The sequence below is a fragment of the Pantherophis guttatus genome, chromosome 11 (assembly GCF_059756535.1).
Source record: "Pantherophis guttatus breed Tessera chromosome 11, ASM5975653v1, whole genome shotgun sequence".
NCBI lineage: Eukaryota > Metazoa > Chordata > Lepidosauria > Squamata > Colubridae > Pantherophis > Pantherophis guttatus.
The window spans coordinates 8,874,193-8,896,418 of NC_142073.1; the positions used below are offsets into that span (position 1 = coordinate 8,874,193).

General features: G+C 42.9%; 1 protein-coding gene across 2 annotated transcripts in view; it reads left to right on the forward strand.

Annotated features, from left to right (window-relative positions):
- VSTM2B (V-set and transmembrane domain containing 2B) overlaps nt 1-9,938 on the forward strand; it is a 61,697-nt gene extending 51,759 nt beyond the window's left edge. For both annotated transcript variants that reach the window (XM_087877020.1, XM_087877021.1), the window contains exon 5: nt 9,193-9,938. In XM_087877020.1, the coding sequence (XP_087733146.1) occupies nt 9,193-9,281 (89 nt within the window). In that variant the 3' untranslated portion in view covers nt 9,282-9,938. The remainder of the gene's footprint in view (nt 1-9,192) is intronic.
- Nucleotides 9,939-22,226: the final 12,288 nt, after the last annotated feature.

Consider the following 22,226-nt stretch of genomic DNA (forward strand, 5'->3'; position numbering starts at 1 on the left):
ACCCTTTTTGAAGTTCAGCGACACTGCATCTCCTCGAGGGTGCATCAAATCTGGCCTTATCGGTCAGGTAGTAGAAATCTTTGGCGGGTGTTTTGCATAGTGTGCCGAGATGAGCAAAGCATTTCCCTGTCAAGCAGTGAAATAGGCACATGCTTTGAGGGCCCTCCTTCCAGTTTCTCTCAGCAGGTATACTGAGAGTGCAGGCACCAGACAGCAATTCTAGTGGGACCGCTAGTCAGCTGAAGAGGCTTTACATGGACAGGCAGGGACACCTTGGGGAAACCTTCAGAGTACTTACGGTGGAGAACAAGGATGCCTCGACACTTCAAGTATGAACATGTTGTTCTTTGCAATGTGCTTTGAAGGACCCTCTTGGGATGCTTTGCAGGCTGTACTAGACCATGGCGGTTATGATGATACTGCTTTACTAACTTATTTACCTACGGCACATTATTGTTGTTGTTGTTGCTGCTGTTGTTGTTGTTGTTGTTTTTATTATTATTATTATTATTATTATTATTATTATTATTATTATTATTATTTAATCTTTAGTGAGTTTAATGAATTGTAATTTGTCAAGCAGAAATGAAAACTGGAATAAAATAAAAATACAACGACAGGGACGATAGCAGTGGTGATATTCAGCTGGTTCTATCCAATTTGGGCGAACCGATAGCGGCAGCTGCGGGAGGCTCCACCTACCTGCCCAGACATCATCACGTCCTGCTTTTGACTCTCTTCACATGCGTAGAAGGCTTTGTACATGCACAAAGGTAGCGCATGTGAGTAAAGCCAGAGTGTGCACGCGCATGCATAACCGGTAGCAAAGGTAAGCGAATATCACCCCTGAACGATAGGCAGGTTAGTGCACTTATGCACACCCCCTCTGCAGACCTCTTAAGTATGAAGTCAGTTTATGACTAAAACTGTGAAAATTTGCAGCTGAGACAACTGGATCAGGTAGAGCATTCCAGACTTTGACAACTCTATTACAAAAATCATATTTTTTACAGTCAAGTTTAGAACGATTTACTGTGTTTCTCCGAAAATAAGACCCTGTCTTTTTTTTTTTTTTGAACCCTGAAATAAGCACTTGGCCTTATTGCCATGTGCTCAAAAGCACAATTGGTCTTATTATCAGGGGATGTCTTATTTTGGGGAAAACAGGGTAGATAGATAGGATAGATAGAGATAGATAGATAGATAGATAGATAGATAGATAGATAGATAGATAGATAGATAGATAGATAGATAGATAGATAGATGATAGATAAATAAACTGAAATATACATATTATCAGGGGATGTCTTATTTTGGGGAAAACAAGGTACATTGAGTTTAAAGCAGTTGTTTGCATGCGTATTATTGCGATTAAAGCAGAAAAAGTCACTACGTACAATTTTGTATGCAATACCTAGGTCTGATCGCAAGCGATGCAGTTCTAAGTTAGCCAAACCGAGAATTTCAAGCCTAGTAGCATAAGGAATTCTATTGTGTACAGAAGAGTGCAAGACTTTTCTCGTGAAGTACCTCTGAACCCGCTCGATTGTCCTGATGTCAGATATATGGTGGGGATTTCAAGCAGTTGCACAATGCTCTAAAATTGGTCTAGCATCAGTTTTATAAGCTCTAATTAGCAATACAATGTTTTCAGAAAAAAACAGCTTCGTAGAATTAAGTTTACAACTCTTAATGCTTTTTTAGCAACCCTGTTACAGTGAATTTTGGAGCATAGATCGTCCGAGATAAGTACACCTAGGTCCTTAACGAAGTGAGGGTCATCTGCTAGATCAATGCCACCTAGTTTATACTTGACATTCTGATTACGTTTACCAATATGTAAGACGGAGCATTTATTAACCGAAATTTGAAGTTGCCAGTAGAGGACCATTCAGACACATAGCCGAGATCACTTTGCAAAACAACAGAATTATCTGTAGAATTGAATAATTTTACGTCCTCGGCAAAAAGGACACCATTGCTTTTAAGTTGATCATATGAATTGTTGATATAGAGCAAGAAAAGCGTGGGAGCTAAAACGCTGCCTTGCAGAACTCCACTGTTAACTGATGCAGAATTACACAGCGAGTTCCCCATTTTGACTTTCTACAGTCTATTAGACAGGAAAGCAGCAATCCACTTGTGCAAAGGTCCAGAAATGCCGTAAGAGTTTAATTTCAACAGCAGTTTTTCATGTGCTACTGTATCAAAAGCCTTACAAAAATCTATGTAAATTGCATCTACAGCTTTACCTTGATCAAGACATGTAATCCAGATGTTTTTACAGTGCAAAAGTGATCATAACAACATTGCCCAAGGAATGACCTCACTGCTGTCATTTGTGGCTGATGCAAATGACACAATTCGTATCATTTGTGCAATGACACTGTGAGGAGTGGTGCGGTGGCCTAAAGGTGGAGCTCTCGCCTCACAATCAGGAGGCTGTGAGTTCGATCCTAGGTAGAGGCAGATATTTCTCTCTCTGGGCACAGTGAGAATATATCTGCTGAACAAAACTCCCCATTGGCAACAGGAAGGGCAACCGGCCATTAAAACACTCTGCTAGCTCCATTCAGTTGCCCAGACTCCATCCCGCAAGGGATTATGGGGTCATTAAAAGATGATGATGTACAATGACATTGTGACCTGCAGAGCAATAGCAATAGCACTTAGACTTATATACCACTTCATAGTGCTTTACAACTGTCTCTAAGCAGTTTACAAATGTCAGCATATTGTCCTCATTTTACCAACCTTGGAAGGAAGGGAGGCTGAGTCAATATTGAGCCAGTCGGGATCGAACACCTGGCAGTCAGCAGAGTTAATCTGCAATACTGCATTCTAACCACTGGGCCACCATATTGCATGACATCATTCTTACTTCTACTAGAAACCTATGGATGGAAATCACACCCTTTCCCTGGGTTTATATTTATTCATCCATGACTTGCTTAAACATGTCTTGTGGAGCAAACCCCAGCTGGCTAATTCAGCCATAATTTGAAGCCATGATTCTTATTTAGAAAGCCTAGTAGCTATGTTCGTATAACATCCTAAGCCAAAATGGAATCAAATAATGGTTTCTCATGATGTGCACAGCAGCACCTGAAGAGGTCCCACTGCAGATATCCATCTTCCTATCTTACAGCAAAAGCACATTTGATACACCGGCAAGGAACGCTTCCCTGAACTGCTCACCTAGTGAATCTCAATCCACAATATTGCTCTTGTCCCTGTGTGTAGGTAGGAAGCGGTGCATTGCTTTCTGTAGAAATGTACTCTCTCGCTTGATCTGCCTTTTAGAGGTGACTTATTTTTAGTGACTAGCTTGGACAGGTTCTCAGAAATTAGATCCCTCGCTGGTGTTCCAGCATTTGACAATGGTGCAGCATGAATCTCCATCGTAATAGTCTCGACACTTGTGGCCAAGCATTGAAATGATTTTAGACCACAGCCAACTAACCATTCTCGTTGATTCTGGTTGATCTGCATGGCAGTGTTCGGCACTTTATTTTATGATCGGTCCGATTCTTGTTGAGTAATAAATGGTGTGAGAAAAATTCCGGTTCGCCAAGAGTGGGGAAGGTGACCTTGGAGGTCATTTCATGTTTTTTTCCCCCCTTCCATTTCTGTCAAGATTCCCTTAGTCTCTCCCTTTAGGCCTAATCCTAAATCCATTTTAAACGTTTGCTGGGTGCCCAAAGCCACTTATGTTTCTTTAATTTCAACATTGCTTACAACCAAGAGGCACTTAGGCTCCTGATAGCTTGTTGACTTAAAAGAGATCGCCAGCCACACGGCTGCCGTATTTGGGCTGAAAGATCCGGAAATAGTAGAAAGAAACAAAGGATTTGCCATCTAGGGATCAACCTGATTTTTGCAGGCTGGATTGTCAAACTCTTCTCCCCCTGAGAGATTCCAGAGAGCCAATCTAATCTCTTCTGGAACTAGATGTTTTTAAGAGGAGATTGGTCAACCATGTGTCTGAAGTGGTGTAGGGTTTCCTGCCTAAGCAGGGGGTTGGACTAGAAGACCTCTAAGGCCCCTTCCAACTCTTGTTATTCTGTTTCTGTTTTCTGATTTAGAGTTAGCTTCGGTTTGTTTGTTTGTTTTTCCCCTTCTGGTCTTCTGGATTCAGGAAGCAAGAGGTGAGCTTTTTCTTTAAAAAAAAAAAAAAGCTTGGTTAGCTTTTTTAAAAAAAGACAAACCAAGAAACAAGATCTGGAAGTTGAAGCAAATCCTCTGATTCTCTTGGTAACAGAGCCAAGCCACCGAAGGGCAACCAGTATCAGAAATTATGCAAAGCTTTTAATTAAAAATTGCCCACGAGCAAAGGAGGTTAGCTGTCTTCCTGCCAGGGGCTTCTTGGAAAACTTTTCAAAATGCTGCAAATTGGATTGCACTGAAATCTAATAGTGGAGCAGCAGACTGAGTGATATCGATTGACAGATTTTTTTTTTTAATAAAAACAATGAAAGACAGCAATGAGAGGGAAAGTATATTTTTTCCTGTCTCTCTCTCCCTCTCCCTCCCTCCCTCCCACCCTCCCTCTCCTCTCTTCCTCTCTCTCACCCTCTCCTTCCCTTCTTCCCTCCCTCCCTCTCTTCCCCTCCCTCTATCTCCCTCTCCCTCTCTCTCTTTCTCTCTTGAGCTAAGCTGAGCTGAACTACCAACAAAGACAGAACTTAGCAATAGCTTTTAGCAATAGCAATAGCACTTAAACTTGTGGACTTAGAGAGTGCTTTACAGTGGTTTACAGTGTCAGCATCTGCTGCCCCAACAATCTGGGTTCTCATTTCACTAACCTCAGAAGGATAGAAGGCTGAGTCAACCTTGAGCTGGTCAGAATCAAACTACTGGCTGTGGGCAGGAAAAGTTAAGGTCCAGTTCGGAGAACCCCAAATCCCAATCCTGGCTGACCCCGCCCACCCCACCCCTCCCAGGAGTCCTCACGTGGCACGTTTCAGATGCAGGGAAGTGCAGGGTGCACACGGAGGCTTGGGGAGGGCAAAATTGGGCCTACCGAAAGTTCGGGAAGGCTGGCAACAGGCCCATTTCTGGCCTCTGGAGGGCCTCAGGAACTTGACGAGGCCGTTTTCGGCCTCCCAGAGGCTCGAGAAAAGCCTCCGGAGCCTGGGGAGGGCAAAAATGCCCCCCCCATGGTGCAGGAGGCCAACTAGGCCACGCCCACCATGGCCACACCCACCCAGCAACCGGGCAGAGAACCCCTTGCTAAAATTTTTGAAGCCCACCCCTGGATATGATTAATCTTGCTATCCATTTGGTTAAAAAAAGAAAAGAAAAGAAAGAATGCCTGTCTTTTCCAGATATAACCACTAGGCAGCTTCATCCAAGAGATGAATGGGATGTAAAAGCAGAAAGTATGGAAATAATGGTTTGAATTAAGACTGGGAAGTTCTGGGTTCAAACCTTTACCCGGTGATGAAATTCGCGGTGCAGTTTAGACTAATCCTATTTTCAGAATCTTGACTTTGGAGGAGCGCAGAGCATAAAAGTTGGAAAGGAAAAGAAACATGTATGTTGCCCCAAGGAACAGTAATCAATAAAGAAGTCGTACCACATCAGCCAAAGGCTTATCCTACCCAGCATTCTGCATTTCGTGCTTACTGACTCGCACGTTATTTAATTGTCCTTGAGGCCCTATGTCTAGATTTATTTATCCCATATGGGTTTATTTGTTTTTAACTTGGTATATGTATAGCCTATCCAGAAAATGTATTATCTTCCTATAATGGAAATTGTCAAGGTGAATCTTGCTTCCTGTAGCCAAAGACAACATTGGTTCACATCCTATTAATCAAGAAATGCTGGAATCATGCCATCTTGTCTTAGTTTCCTGGAAGCTCAGTGCCAACTCAGTTCTATATATTTTAAAAAGACAGAGTCCTATCAGTTGCTCTGGGGTGTGGGGGCTAATTCATTCTCAAGAATTAGCTGTTTAAAAATAGCCAATTATTTGTATTTATTTGTATTTATTTATAATATATGTATGTATATTTCAGTTTATCTAGATGGTAGAGTTTATCCCTATCATCCATCCATCTATCTATCTTATCATCTCTCTCTGTTTATCATCTATCTATCTATCCATCCATCCATCCATCCATCTGTATCTATAATCTCTATTTATCTTCTATCTATCTATCCATCCATCCATCCATCCATCTATCAATCATCTCTATTTATTTATCATCTATCTATCTCTATCAATCTATCTATCTATCTATCTATCTCTCTATCTATCTATCTATCTATCTATCTCTATCTATCATCTGTTTATCTATCTCTATCATCTCTCTGTTTATCTATCTATCTCTATCATCTCTATTTATTTATCTATCATCTATCTATCTATTTCTATCATCCCTCTCTATTTATCTATCCTCTCTCTCCCTCTCCCTCTCCCTCTCTCTCTCTCTCTCTCCCTCTCCCTCTCTCTCTCTCTCTCTCTCTCTCTCTCTCTCTCTCTCTCTCTCTCTCTCTCTCTCTTTTGCTTTCTTTTATTCTTTATCATTCAGAATTTTAAGGATAGGAGTAAGAATCAGAAGCTCCTAGGAACTGATTTTCTGCCACACTGGTTTTGTGTGTCTTTTCTGCCATCTACGGGTCATGTATGTTATTGCAGACCATAGATTGTAGATCCAAGCTGTAGCTCTGTAGCGCCACCATCAGGTGGCGTGCTGCTTTCCTTTTGCAGCAAGCTTTTGAGATCTTAAATTTCACCTACTTGTTTTCTATTCGATGCAGTGGCAGGCAATGCAATGCAATGCACATTGGGTGACCTGGCTTCCGTTCTTGTTTTTAAAATGTTGATTTAATTAGAAATACAAATTAAAAGGGAAGCCGAGATGCTGCAAAAAAGCAAGATGCCTCTCATATTACCTTGATTTGAAGAATCTCTTTGAACTCTTTGCACCTGTCATGGAGGCATTCTCAAAGGTTAAAAAACAATGGCTTTGTTTGGAATTAAATCCTTTGGAATTAAACCCTCCTGCCTAAAAGGAAAGACAGAGACAACAAGGAAGAATTTGTGATGTGTAGTACATTTTAGAAAGCATTTGTGCCTTTTGGCAAATGGATGTTTTGTGACGGGCCATGCCCACTGCAGTAGCAATTTTGTAAATACACTTACCGTATTTTTCGGACTATAAGACGCACCAGAGTATGAGATGCACCAAGATTTCAAAGAGGAAAACAAGAATAAATAGTTGTTGGCCTCTGCGCATCACGTTTCTGCCCTCCCCAGCCCCCAGGAGCCATTTTGCAGAGGGTTTGGGAGGCCTGCAGAGTGCTCCTGGGGGCCGGGAAGGGCAGAAACGCGACACATGGGGAATTTGGGAGGCCAAAAATGGCTGTATTTGGTGTATAAGATGCACCAACATTTCCACCCTCTTTTAGGGGAGAAAAAAAGTATGTCTTATACTCTGAAAAGTACGGTGATCCTTGTTTAGCAACTGCCTCATTTAGCAACCATTTTCAGGTTCAGCAGTGATGAAGAAGTAACTTTCCAAGCAATCCTCTCATTTTGTAGGCCTGTAAAGCAAAGCAAAGCTGAAGTCAGGTCATAAACGCTGTCATGGTTTCATTCAGTAACTGCTTCACTTAACAGTCATGTTGCTGGTCCTCAATGTGGTTGCTAAACAAGGATTACCTATAGTCAAAGCTCCTGCACATGCAGACAGACAGGTAATCTATGAATGGGTGGAGCGATCTGAAATTCTTACCATTCCAGCTGTGTTCTTTGCCCCCCTCAAAGGGTTGACGCTTCCTGGATTCTTCATTTTGAACATCTCTATCTGTAGACTTCAAATTATGAGGTGGTGAATGGATGCACCTTCTGTATATAACTTGTTTTTAGGCTAAATATGTTATCTTGCCACCTCTATTTTTTACCATGTGATGTTTTTATTCTCCTATACATCCCATCACTCTCTATCTCTACCTCTACCTCTACCAAGACACAAAGGTGCTTTTTCAAGAGGCAATTGGACTTCCTTGTTCTTCTTTGAAGACGTTTCGCTTCTCATCCAAGGAGCTTCTTCAGCTTGGATGAGAAGTGAAACGTCTTCAAAGAAAAACAAGAAAGTGCAGTTGCCTCTTGAAAAAGCACCTTTGGGACAACCACGACCTGGATGACTGAGAATCTCAATAGTGTCAACTTGCAAAGCTTTCAAGTTGCCATGAGCAGGAGGGAGGGAGAACTGAAGTGAATTCCACACATTCTTCCTGACCGCAATCAGAAGGAGGGTGTTAGGTTTCACAGCCAGCCAAAGTGGTTAATTGGAGAATGTGATTTATGACATGGCCAGAGAGGAGGGGAGAGACAGGGTCATAGGGGAACGTAAATCTACGTTGGATTAGTCCTAACTGCAACCGAGTATTGCCGGAATGTTGCTCCTAATAAATGACTGTATTTCCTTTGAAGTTTGGATCATGGCTCATGAATTAATTAGGGCATCTTTCAGAAACTTGACACATAGACATCTATCTCTACCATCTTTATCCCTCTCTATCTCTTACCTCTATCTCTATTTATTTCTCTCAATTTCTCTCTATATCTACCTATCTATGATTAAGGGACTGGAGGCCAAAACATATAAAGACCTGTTGCAGGAATTTGACATGTCTACTTTAATGAAAAGAAAGATAAGGGGTCACAGGATAGCAGTCTTCCAATATCTAAGGGGATATCACAAAGGAGAGGGGGTCAATCTAATCTCCAAAGCAGCTGAAAGCAGGCTAAGATGCAATGCATTGAAACTAATCAAGGAGAAATCTAACTTAGAATTAAAGAGAAATTTCCTGATGGTGGGAACAACTAACCAGTGGAACAGCTGGTTTGCAGAAGTTGTGGGGGCTCCATCACTTGGGGTTTTTAAGAAGAGATTGGACAACCGTTTGTCTGAAATGGGATAAGGTCTCCTGTTTGAGCAGGAGGTTGGACTAGAAGACCTCAACAGTCCCTTCCAGCTCTGTTGTTCTATTATCTCTTTTTCTATCTATATCTCTATCGTTTTCATGTTGTTCTCTTCCAAACCACAAGGTAATTGACCAATAATTCTGTCCTAAACGCTATGCCAATAATTTCCAAACTTGTGCCCAATTAAACTTCATTTTTTCTCTCCTTCCCTCCTCTGATATTTTCCTTTTCCTTCGTTCTCTTTTCCCTAGGTACAGAACCTATTTATGCTACTCACTCATTCTTCTGTACGCTCCTCTTCATGCTGCATAAGCTTGTACACTTGTTATTAAACCACTGATGGACTCCTTTATCCAATAATCCTCAGCCAAATGGATGAGACCATGATTAGAACAAAATGAAGAAGGCAACAACCCTCAACAAGAACTACAATCTTAAAAGATGGACAGAGAAAGACTGGGAAGGAAGCATGACACATCCTACAGGGGAAGGGTAAAGCATATTTTTGGGGACATTACATGAAAGGCTTGTCACCTGACATGATAAATTTAGTTTTAAGATCCTGTGGCATCAATGCCCTATTTCACACAAGGTAGCTATAATTTTCTCTTTTTCTTTTGCAATTGTTTTCTTTTTTTAAAAAAAAAAAATCTTTCCTCTGGTAATTAATTTTGCACGAACTGTTGAACAGAAAGGTTTCTGAAGAAAGGTTCTTTTTTTAATAGATACTTGTGGTTAGGATTATTATTATTATTATTATTATTATTATTATCATTGCCTCCCTCTCCACTCTCCTCTTTTTAAATTATTTCTTTTTGAAAACATTGATTTTAAAAAAAAGGCACATCTTACCGTGATGGATATTCACTGTCAATAATATTTATTTTTAAATAGAAAAAAAAAATAAAAGATTGGAAACAAGGTAAGACATTTGTTTATAAACTGTATTGTATATTGCTGAATAACAGTTGAATAATAAAAAATGGAGATTTTGAAATAAGGGGTTGTTTTTAACCAAGATCTAAAATGCCATCTTTTCACCCTGATATTGGTTTTCTAGAAGAACAAAAATTGCTAAAGGATTTTTCTTCTTTTTATAGGGGGGAAAAAAAACCACACCAAGTAGCTTGTTCTTGGGCAGAGTGTAATAAATCAGTGATTGTGGGTCAGGACCATGGAAAGCTCCTAAGATTGCATACTGAATATAACTCAATAATAAGGCAGGAATTTGGCTCAATGTCTGAATTGATCATTACAGAAATAGATGATATCTCGCAAGAAATGGTTCTTGCCCATAACAACTAGTTTCTGAGCTGTGCAATAGCTTGCTATTCACATTTTCTGTTCCAAATTATCTTGGACATCCTTTCATATTTGCCCGTAGCTAATACATTTACAAGGGATGTAACTGTTCCCCATTTGATTGCTGCATTGTGAAGACTGAATGAACAGATCTCACCCAGCTGATAGAGTGGTTTCAGTTTCAAAAACATGGTTTTTATGCTTTTGTTAAAGACACCCAGTACTCCCAGCCCTTGACAAGTCCTTAAAACGCTGAGTGCTCTTTGAACAAGTTGTTTGAAACCAAAGAAAGAGTCCCTGGTATAAACCACTTCTGAATCCTTCTAATATTCCTTGACAATGCCTTTGATTGAGGAATTGTGAAGGCTACTAACCCACAATGCTTCAGCTCTTGGTTTTTGGCTAAAACCAAAGTGCCTTGGAGATGGCAGCAACTGTGAGACTGGCTCCCACAAAAGACACTGTGTTTAGACTCACAAAGTAAGCCCCATCTGATTCGCACTGTGAGCTGAACCCTTGAATAAAACCTTAGTAAGACCACACCTGGAATACTGCATCCAGTTTTGGTCACCACGTTACAAAAAAAGATGTTGAGACTTTGGAAAAAGTGCAGAGAAGAGCAACTAAGATGTTTAAAGGCCTGGAGTGTAAAACACATGAAGAAGGAATGCAAGGTTTGGGTATGGTTAGACTAGAGAAAAGAAGGACTAGGGGTGACTTGATAGCAGTATTCCAGTATTTGAGGGGCTGCCACAAAGACGGGGGGGGTCAACTTACTTTCCAAAACACCAGAGGGCAGGACAAGAAACAATGGATGGAAACTAATCAAGGAGAGAAGCAACCAGGAATTAAGGAGAAACTTCCTAACAGTGAGAACAATTAACCAATGGAACAGCTTGCCTTCAGAAGTTGTGGGTGCTTCATCACTGGAGATTTTTAAGAAGAGACTGGACAGCCACTTGTCTGAGATAGTATAGGGCCGTGATGGCAAACTTATGGCATGTGTGCCACAGGTGGCACGTGGAGCCATATCTGTGGGCACACAGGCGTTGCCCTAGCTAGCTCCAGCGTGCATGCGTGCACCAGCCAGCTGATTTTCAGGCCTTCCAGTCCCACCGGAAGTGGGGAAATGGGCCGTTTCCAGCCTCTGGAGGGTGGGGAAAGCTGTTTTCGCCTTCCCCAGGTTCCTAGAAAGCCTCTGGAGCCTGGGGAGGGTGAGAAACGGTCCCACCGGAAGTCAGGAAACAAGCTGTTTTCAGCCTCTGGAGAGCCTCAGGGGGGTGGGGAAGGCTGTTTTTGCCCTCCCCAGGCTCCAAGAAAGCCTCTGGAGCCTGGGGAGGGTGAAATACGGGCCTACCAGGCCCACTGTGCCATTGTGTGCCAAAAGTTGGGGGAGCACGAGGGGTACCGCATGCATGCGTGGGGGTGAGGCTGATTGAATTATGGGTGTGGGCACGCGTGTGCATGACCCCCCCCACTCCCCCCCCGATTTTGGCACGCAACAGCAAAAAGGTTAGCCATCACTGGTATAGGGTCTTGTAGTTGAGCAGGCAGTTGGACTAGAAAATCTCCAAGATCCTATCCTATCCTATCCTATTCATATGGGGCACATATAGAACCTGGAAAGTCACATCAGAACTCTGTGCTCCCCATGCAATAAATGACTATTTATTGCATTACTATACTTCAGCCAAAAGATGAGAGTTGATATGAAGGCATACCTTTTGCTATGTCCTTAAAATCTTAACAGGAAAGATTTGGGGAGTGGGGGAAGGTCGTTGTTTGTTTATTTCTAGCAACCAGATGGTCTCCAGAGGCCCTTAGTCCTCTCAACCCAATCTACCCTTTCAAATTACAGGTTCTGGATGAATGCTGATTTGATCCACATTTTCTGAAAAGAATCACATGGCTAGATCTGAATAAATTGTCCTTGACTTTCTGTTTTCTCTCTGCATTTACATTCTACATATTAGTCACAGAATCAATTATCTGCGTAAGGAACTGACATCAATTAAAAGGTTTTGTGTGTGTGCTGGAAAACCATATGTAATAATTGGGTGAAAGGGGCTCTATCCCACTCCTACCCTCACGCCCCGCTGAGCTTTTAATCGTATTAGTCGACCAGAAGGACATGGAGGTATCAATCCAAGGTAATGAGGGAATGTGTGTTTGTTTGTGCATGCGTGAAAAAAAAATCAACAATAATCACATCAGAATTCAACTGTATTGTGGAGAATATAACTGTGGTGTCAAAAAAAAGAACAAGGAAAAGGTTGAAGTGATCTGAAAAAGTGGAAGCAGGGAAGGTTTCTACCCTTGGTCATCTCTGAGCCAGGGGTGGGTTGCTACCGCTTTGCCCTGGTTCGGGCAAACTGGTAGCGGCAGTGGTGAGAGGCTCCGCCCACCCACCCAGACATCATCAAAAACGCTCTGTGTATGTAATAGCGAACTGGCAGCACCGGGATTTGAAACCCACTCCTGCTCTGAGCATGTCTAGTTAAAAGCTGACTTTGTATAAAAATATACAAAAGTATGAAGGCTATTTCTTAACGCATCGTAAGCCGCCCTGAGTCTCCGGAGAAGGGCGGCATATAAATTAAATTTAAAAAAAAAAAAGAATTGGATCCCATGAATTGGGTAAGGTCATTCTATCTGAAGCTTTGGAGAGCCGCCACTAATCAATGATAGTAATATTAAATTTTACAAAGCCTAGATTTAACCCATGTAACAACTCTACAAGATAGGTGAGGATAAGATGGACTGCTTGGCTTAACATTGACACGTGTGTTGAAAATGAAATTATGTGACCAAGTGGAATGTCTGGATTAATGGCTCTAGGTCGACTCTCTACTACTCAATCTTCTCCAAAATTGGAATCTTCAGGATGGTTGGAACAGAGACAAAGAATCAAAATCATGTGAAATATTAGTACCACTTTATAAATCTTTAGTAAGACCATACCTGGAATACTACATCCAGTTTTGGTCACCACGTTACAAAAAAAGATGTTGAGACTTTGGAAAAAGTGCAGAGAAGAGCAACTAAGATGTTTAAAGGCCTGAAGTGTAAAACACATGAAGAAAGATTGCAGGAATTGGGTATGGTTAGACTAGAGAAAAGAAGGACTAGGGGTGACAGGATAGCAGTATTCCAGTATTTGAGGGGCTGCCACAAAGAAGAGGGGGTCAACCTATTTTCCAAAGCACCAGAAGACAAGACAAGAAACAATGACTGGAAACTAATCAAGGAGAGGAGCAACCTAGAATTAAGGAGAAATTTCCTGACAGTGAGAACAATTAATCAGTGGAACAACTTGCCTCTAGAAGTTGTGAATGCTCCAACACTGGAAGTTTTTAAGAAAAGACTGGAGAGCTACTTGTCTGAAAGGGTATAGGGCTGTGATGGCGAACTTATGGCACGCGTGCCACAAGTAGCATGCAGTGCCCTCTCTGTGGGCACGTGAGCCATCGCCCCAGTTCAGCTCTGCCACACATGCACGCATGCCTCCCACTGGCCAGCTGGTTGTTGGGTCTCTGCCGTGCATGCACGGGGGGGCAGGGCACCTGTCAGGGGGCCACGCACATGCATGGGTTGGAGCATGTGCGGGGGCCCGAGCGCACATGCACGGGGGTGGGGCGCATGCGGGGACCATGTCTGCACGCAGGGGGTGCATGCAGGGGAGTGCATGCAGGGTGCCACACACTCATTGCATTTTGGAGTTCAGGCACGCACGCACGCACGCATTCACACACACACACGCTTTGGGCACTCGGTCCGGAAAAGGTTAGCCATCACTGGTATAGGGTCTCCTGCTTGAGCAGGGGGGTTGACTAGAAGACCTCCAAGGTCCCTTGTAGCTCTATTCTGATTTATTGGAATTACAAGTTTTCTCAGCCAATAGGTACCAAACTGAAGAAGGTGATTGCAATGGTGTATCCCGCTGGGATACTGGGTCATCCTATTCTTGCCAATGCAGGTAAGAAGTAAAGTCCATTGTATCCGATAGCCCTTTCATCATTGAAAGGATCCCATTCATAGGATTCATTCATGGGCACAAATTTTGAGCAACCAAGCTTCGTCTTATTCGCTGTGCACAGGTAGCTTTGCTTTTCGTTTTAATGGTGGGGAATTTGGGAATAAATGTTGCTCTTTCAGAAGATTTAATTGGCCTTATCAGTACGGAGTCTCACAATATTAAAAAATGAACATTCTCTTCTTGGCTTTAAAAGAAGACTCTTCTGGTATCTTCTCACCACTAGCATCAGTGGTGAAATCCTACCGGTTCGCACCGGTTCGGGCAAACTGGTAGTGATAAAACCTACCGGTTCAGTGAACCAGTAGTAAAAAAAAAAAAGCTACCGGTTGATCCAAACCAGTATTTCCGATGATCAGCTGTGCCGTGCTAGAAAGCAGGAAATCCTGCTTTCTAATGAATCTAAATCGCATGGCACAGCCGTTCCCCCCCACCCCGTCGCTGTTCTACTTACCTTCCCAAGCCTCTTTTTTCCATGTGCAGTGTGCGTTTAGCACATACTGTGTATGCGTGCATACGCAATGTGCATTTGGTACACATTTTGTATGTGTGCATGTACAGTGTGCATTTGGCATGCACTGTGCAAGCATGTGTGCAGTGTGCAATTGGCACACACTGTGCATGCGCGCACACAGCGCATATTTGACGCACACCACGCATGTGCGGGCAGCAAACCGGTGGCAAACTGTTTTTTGCCACTGGTTTTTTAGAATAATAATGAATACGATCCCATCCACGTGTTCATTTAAAAAAAGTACAACTTACTTTTAAACTAAAGCAGAAGCTGAAGATGCGTAGCCTATGAACATATCAAAAGCAGAAAAAAACATGAATGTAAGAGCTTCTTTTAATTATTTTTGGTTTTAAAAAAAGAAGCACGGCTTCTTTAAAAGCCCAACTAACTACAATATATCAACTCATTAAAGCAGCCTTTTCTTTTTTTCAGGGTTATATGTGCCCTCCTCCCCCGGTGGCTGCTTTAATGAGAGACTTTGGCAACGTTCATTATTCGCTGTCACAGAAATTCAAGTAGTTACTATTGCAAGTCTCCCGCGATTTATTATTTCATTAAAAAAGAGGAACCGAAAAAATATGATGGGATCAAAAAAAAGTCAACGTCTTAATTAATGCATCTAGCCAAGACAGATTAGTGGAGCTTAACTTGGAGAATATTAATTCACAAGTGCAGAGCGCTCATTTAAAATCGTAAGAGCATTCACAGCCAGGTAAAAAGTAATGAGGATGTCTCTAGCAAATTTAAGTACTTTGCAGTTGACACTCTCCTAGTAAATTCAGGGAAACTCTGAGTACAATTCTATTCGTGTTTGCTCAGACGTAGACTCCAAAGTCCAAGGCACTCAAGTTCCACAAAAGAACAGTTTTTTGGATACATCATATTGGCACGAACTGGTGAAAGCCGACTCTGAGGTTTCCAGCGGCTTTTACCTAATTAAAAAGTAAACGTTTTCCCTTTCCTCCTCCCCCCCAAGTCACTGGTTACACTATCCAATCGGTTGCTTAGTTACTTCGCTCCTCCTCTGGCCAGCTACTTGTGAGAATGTCCTTGGTTCCCACAGGAAAACTTTATTGTTATGGCTACAAAACCCCATCTAACTATTTCTCCGCTCCCACTGCTGTGTGGCAACTTTGGAGCCTCCAAGGTGGCTTCAGCCAGGCTCACTTCAGGGTTGAGGACTGTCTAGAAAGATAACAATAAAGAAGAGATCTTGCTACCCTTTTTTTCTAGAAGATAATATTTGTAGCTCAGGGTTGAATTGTGGAGTCCTTTTGCCCTCTGAGCTTGGCTGTTCTCTTGCAGACATTTCATTACCAAACTAGATAATATCATCAGTAGTTAGGTGCTAGCACTGATGACGCCCCCTAGTTGGGTAATAAAACATCTCCAAGAAAATCACCCAGCTCAGAGAGCATCAAGGACCCCGCACAATCATTTCTAGTACTGGTGCAATTTAGAATAGAATAGAATTTTTTATTGGCCAAGTGTGATTGGACACAGAGAGGGTTATTATAATTGATTTATTTATCACAGTTTTGGAAGCTGCCACAGCCCTCACAAGAGCAGCTCTGGGGGTATTCAATAAAATATGAAAACATAAAAACATACCAGGAGCCTTTCCCAGCAGTGGCCTATTTATGGTCATCCTAGGAGAGCCCAGGTTTCTTTTTAAACAATCTGTAAAAGTTAAAAATTAAAAAGAGGCAGAGATGATGAAAACAATGTTAAAAATTAATTAAAAGACAAAGAGAGGCTTTCAGGATGCCAACCAGCTCCAGGGCTGCATGCCTCTCCATATGTTCCACGCAAGGCCGCAGAGCCATGTTTTCACACCTTCCCAGAAGGCCAGGAATGATTACACCTTTATACAGGTAGCCTTCGAACTTACAACCACAACGGAGCCCAACATTTCTGTTGCTAAGCGAGACGCTTGTTATGCGAATTTTGCTCCATTTTGCAAGCTTTCCTGCCACCGTTGTTAAGCGAATCACTGCAAGTTGTTCAATCAGTAACACGGTGGTTAAGTGAATCCGGATTCCCCTTTGACTTTGCTTGTCAGAAGGTCGCAAAAGAGGAATCACGTAACCCCGGGACACTGCAACCGTCATAAATACGAGTCAGTGGCCAAGCGTCTGAATTTTGTGTAGAAAGTTAGCACCCACCCCTCTCCTAGAAGAATGAAATATTTTGAGAAATATTAAAAAGGCAGAATCTTATATTTCCCTGGACGAGAAATGGAGAAACCCGGAAAGCAGCCTCCGACCTTTCAGCAGATGTCAGCACTTAAGAGATAATGAGCTTATTGAAAGAAGCCAAGTATCTAGGTAGCTCTATCCATCGGTAAAATACTACAGGCAAATACTGCAGGCAGAAATCCATTCAAGACAGGATATTTTGAAACAAAGGCAGAGTGATAGGAGTAGCCTTCACTCAAGATCCAAACCAGGACAAATCCATTAAGCCAGGGGTCCTCAAACTACAGCCCGTGGGCCGGATACGGCCTGCCGAAGCCATTAATCTAGCCCGCACAGGACCACGAGACTTCCCCACCCACATCGCCCCGCCCACCCGCCAGCCCCCGCCTGCCTTCTGGAGGCTTCTGGAGGCCGAAAATGGGCCAGTTTTTAACCTCCCCAGCCTCCAGAGAGAGAGGGAGGGAGAGAGAGAGAGGGGGGGAGAGAAACACACACACAAACAGAAGTCCCTCATACACACCCGAAGGCAGCCACATCCCTTCACTAACCTGCTTTCCCCCGTCAGGAACATAACAAATTAAAGTTCAATTTGTGTGTATTGTTTGGACTGCTAAATTGGCCATGCCCACACAGTCACATGACCACCTAGCAATGCCCACACAGCTGATCTGGGGCCCCGCACAGTCTAAGGGACCGTGAATTGGCCCCCTGTTTAAAAAGTTTGAGGACCCCTGCATTAAGCCATAATAGGAATTGCCCAACACCCTTTTAGAACACAAGCCCTTTCATTGCATCATCTCAGTTGCACCACCCCCAGCAAACTTCAACCAAATTTAGCTCAGGCAAACTCCTAGGATTTGTACATTGGCCCCATTGGAGTCTGACAACAGCCAATAGGATACATGTTCGTGCACAGGAACAGGAAGCTCAAGTGCAAAGCCCAAGAGACGGTATAAATACCCCCCACTCTCAACTCCATGTGGTCAGCTGCACCAGAACCATGTGCTTCGTGGTTCTGTTCCTCATTAAACCTTCTTTCCAATCAGCCTCCATGTTTCCAGTGTCTTTCTGGAATTGAACCAGGTGGATATTTCTTCCAACAGATGATCATGGAGTGTGAAAAATGATCAAAAATGGTCACTTTTTTCAGTGCCTTTGTAACTTTGAACGTTGTCAGTTGAGGGCTATCTGTATCATAACATATCAACACTCATTATTTCATTATTTTCATATTTTATGGCTGCATTAGGCACAGAGGTGGGATTCAGTTACCTTCCCTACAGTGTCCTGCAGTCGCCACTACCGGTTCGTTGAGAACCGGCTGAATCCCACTTCTGATTAGGCATTCGAGAGGCTGCTTGACTGCCTGCTGACCAAGCAGATGATAAGATACATCGCAACCATAAATGTGATAAGCTTACTTCCAAATTTTCACAGGTATTTGGGCCTTTAAGGCATTTTCCCCATTCAGTGGCAAATTTAAGTCTTGATTCTGCCTCGTCGCCCGCAAATTAAGCAATGGAAGCCGTTCCCTTACGCCAACATTTCCCTTCAGATTATATGGCGGACGGCAGACAAAGAGTGCTTAGCAGATTCTGCTCATGGTATGTTTGTCTCAATTTAAAGTCAGACAGAGTAATAACTATACCAGGCAATGATCCAGAACAAGCAGTGCTGGTAGTGACTATTGATCACTCTGTTGGAAAACAAAGAAGCCAGGAGCTTCCTGGAGAGACAGGACATGTTCGGATGCCAAAGGAAACATGAGCTAAAGAAGCCAAACGACGTCTCCCTTTCAATTTCCACTGTTGAGAGCATGACTGTTTCTGTGTAGGTCACCTGAGTCAGGTGAGCCGAAACAAGAGGGAGGAAACCCCAAATCTGAAAAGACGTCCAAAAACATCTTCACAAGGAAAACAACCGGAAGGAAGTAAATGAGACAGACATCCCGGCCAAATCATTCTGGTTGTTTGGCCTAAAGGAGGGGGAAAAAATGTACAAGACCAGCTCCAAGGAGATGTCCTACAAGGTCACCAATGTGTATGGCTGGAGAACATGAGGATGGAAGAGCAGTGATGGAATTCAATTTTTTTTTTTTACTACCGGTTCTGTGGGTATGGCTTGGTGGGCATGGCAGAAGAAGGATATTGCAAAATCTCCATTCCTTTCCCACTCCAGAGGAAGGATACTGTAAAATCCCCATTCCCACCCCACTCCAGAGGAAGGATACTGCAAAATCTCCATTCCCACCCCACTCCAGAGGAAGGATACTGCAAAATCCCCATTCCCACCCCACTCCAGGGGAAGGATATTGCAAAATCCCCATTCCCACCCCACTCCAGAGGAAGGATACTGCAAAATCCCCATTCCCACCCCACTCCAGAGGAAGGATACTGCAAAATCCCCATTCCCACCCCACTCCAGGGGAAGGATATTGCAAAATCCCCATTCCCACCCCACTCCAGGGGAAGGATACTGCAAAACCCCCATTCCCACCACTCTGGGACTAGCCAGAGGTGGTATTTGCCGGTTCTCCAAACTACTCAAAATTTCTGCTACCGGTTCTCCAGAACCTGTCAGAACCTGCTGAATAGCACCCCTGTGGAAGAGGACAGATAATCGATAAATAGTTATAGATGGCCAGTAGAAGCCGTGATGCTTCCATGCACACTGTGGTGCAAAGTAAAAAAATGAATCTCACAGTGTTTGATGCATTCTTCAGCCGAGGTGTGTCTTGTTTTAGCAAAACGGATTTTTAATTTGTGGCTGTAATTGACCCCAGAATTATAATTGTAAGTTGCGGAAGTTGTTAAGGGGTCACCACATTACTGGGCCTGATGTTACTTTTTTTTTTTTTTTGGCAGCAGTCTTTAAGCAAGTGCTTGCAGTCATTATGCAAACTCATATTCACCAAAGGGTATTTTTTGATGGAAACCAGAAGTAAATGCCAGAAAGCGTCAAAAATCGCTGAAAATCACAGTCGTGTGATGCTACAAATGACCGTAAATGTGATCCAGTTGGTAAGAATAGAATAATAGAATAGAATAGAATAGAATAGAATAGAATAGAATAGAATAGAATAGAATAGAATAGAATAGAATAGAATAGAATAGAATAGGGGGGAGAGGAGAGGAGAGGAGAGGAGAGGAGAGGAGAGGAGAGGAGAGGAGAAGAGAAGAGAAGAGAAGAGAAGAGAAGAGAAGAGAAGAGAAGAGAAGAGAAGAGAAGAGAAGAGAAGAGAAGAGAAGAGAGAATATGAATTAGAAGAGAGGAGAGGACAGGAGAAGGGAAGGGAAGGGAAGGGAAGGGAAGGGAAGGGAAGAGAAGAGAAGAGAAGAGAAGAGAAGAGAAGAGAAGAGAAGAGAAGAGAAGAGAAGAGAAGAGAAGAGAAGAGAAGAGAAGAGAAGAGAAGAGAAGAGAAGAGAAGAGAAGAAGGAATATGAATTAGAACAGAACAGAATAGAATCTTTATTGTCACTTTAAATGTACACTAATCAGCCTACATTAAAATGAAATTTTGTTGCCTTCAGCTCTCAAAAGATCATCATTATGCATATTCCCACATACACATACACATACAACACAGAGAAACATCACAGTCTAATTCGAATGTATGCATATTCAAGGCGAAAAGAAAGAATTCTGCGAGTTTGCAAGACGGATGGCATAATAAGCATTCAAAATGTAATCACATGACTTCAAGGGCCAGATGTGGCCATCAGAACTTCAAAAAAAACCCAGTCATAATTAGCTCTGGGGAAGGACTGTCACGACTTCAAACAGTCGTTAAGCAAGGACGACCTTGGGGAGGTGAATTTTAACTTCCTTAAATTTTCCTCAATTTTAATTTTCTTAAAAATCGGTATATGAGCAAGTAACGCATCAGTAGAACTGTAGCCTTCATAGCCATTCCTGGCAGCAATTCTAGGTTCCCCCCGCAAAACATCAGACATTGCAAATCCAAAGACTTTGGTGCCTCTCTTCATCCGTTTTTTTTTTAAAGAAATTAAAAAGATCTACAGTTGGGTTCCAAAATCCAAACCCCCATAAAACTCAAAACTTTCATCCAAGGAAAACATATTCCATTAGTCTCCTCTTCTGCAGAAACTGGGTTTGTCAACAGGATCGTAAATATGCATGGGTGATTCCAAGCAAGTTTTAGGATCATTACTCAGGGTTAATTTAAAACTTCATCACTGCAGTGCAGCACGGCGGAGACCCCAAGCAGAAGCGCACTGCCGTGAAAAGGCCAAGTGTTCCACAGTCCGTGTCTCGCTCGAATTGGCAACCGTGTGCGGCTGCCGCCGCCACCGCCGCTGGCTTTTGCAGAAAGGCAGGGAGGAGAGAAAAGAAAAGATTCGTTGCAAGCAACCCCCAAATGCCATTTAAGTCATGCCACTGAGCTGCTCACCTGGACGTACCTTCCCACGAGACAGCTGTGTGCGGGAAGGGAGGGAAGGAATGCAATAAAACTTGATATTTGAAATGATTTCGTTCCCTGAAATGGAACGTTCCCTGGCTGAGATTATAGCTTTCTGGTTCACCTGCACCTTGTTGGTGGGGAGGGGAAAAAAAAAACCTCCCTTTCGGTAACCTTCAGGTAGGATAGAGTTCAGTTTCCACCTAGGTGTGGGGATGATGGGGGGCTGAAACCAGGGGTGAGATCCAGCGGGTTGTGACAGGTTCTGGAGAACCGGCAGCGGAAATTTTGAGCAGTTCGGAGAACCGGCAAATACCGCCTCTGGCTGGCCCCAGAGTGGGGTGGGAATGGAGATTTGGCAGTATCCTTCCCCTGGAGTGAAGTGGGAATGGAGATTTGGCAATATCCTTCCCCTGGAGTGGGTGGGAATGAAGATTTGGCAATATCCTTCCCCCAGGAATGGGGAGGGAATGGGGATTTTGCAGTATCCTTCCTCTGCCACGCCCACCAAGCCACACCACGCCTATCAAGCCACGCCCACAGAACCGGTAGTAAAAAAAAATTGGATTTTACCACTGGGTGAAACCCAACATAGGTAAACGGGGGAAGGTTAGCACATGAGAAATATTGAACAGAAGGGGATGTAGGCCTTCTTAGACCGTTCACGGCACAGACAAGATAATAATCCGTGATAATAGGATTTCTTCAGTAGGCCAGGCAGGGGAAGAAGATAAATCTGGATTTTCTGGCTAAATAATCTGCTGTATTATTTCAGACCCCTAATTCTATAGAAATTGCAATAACAACAGGATTCTTTT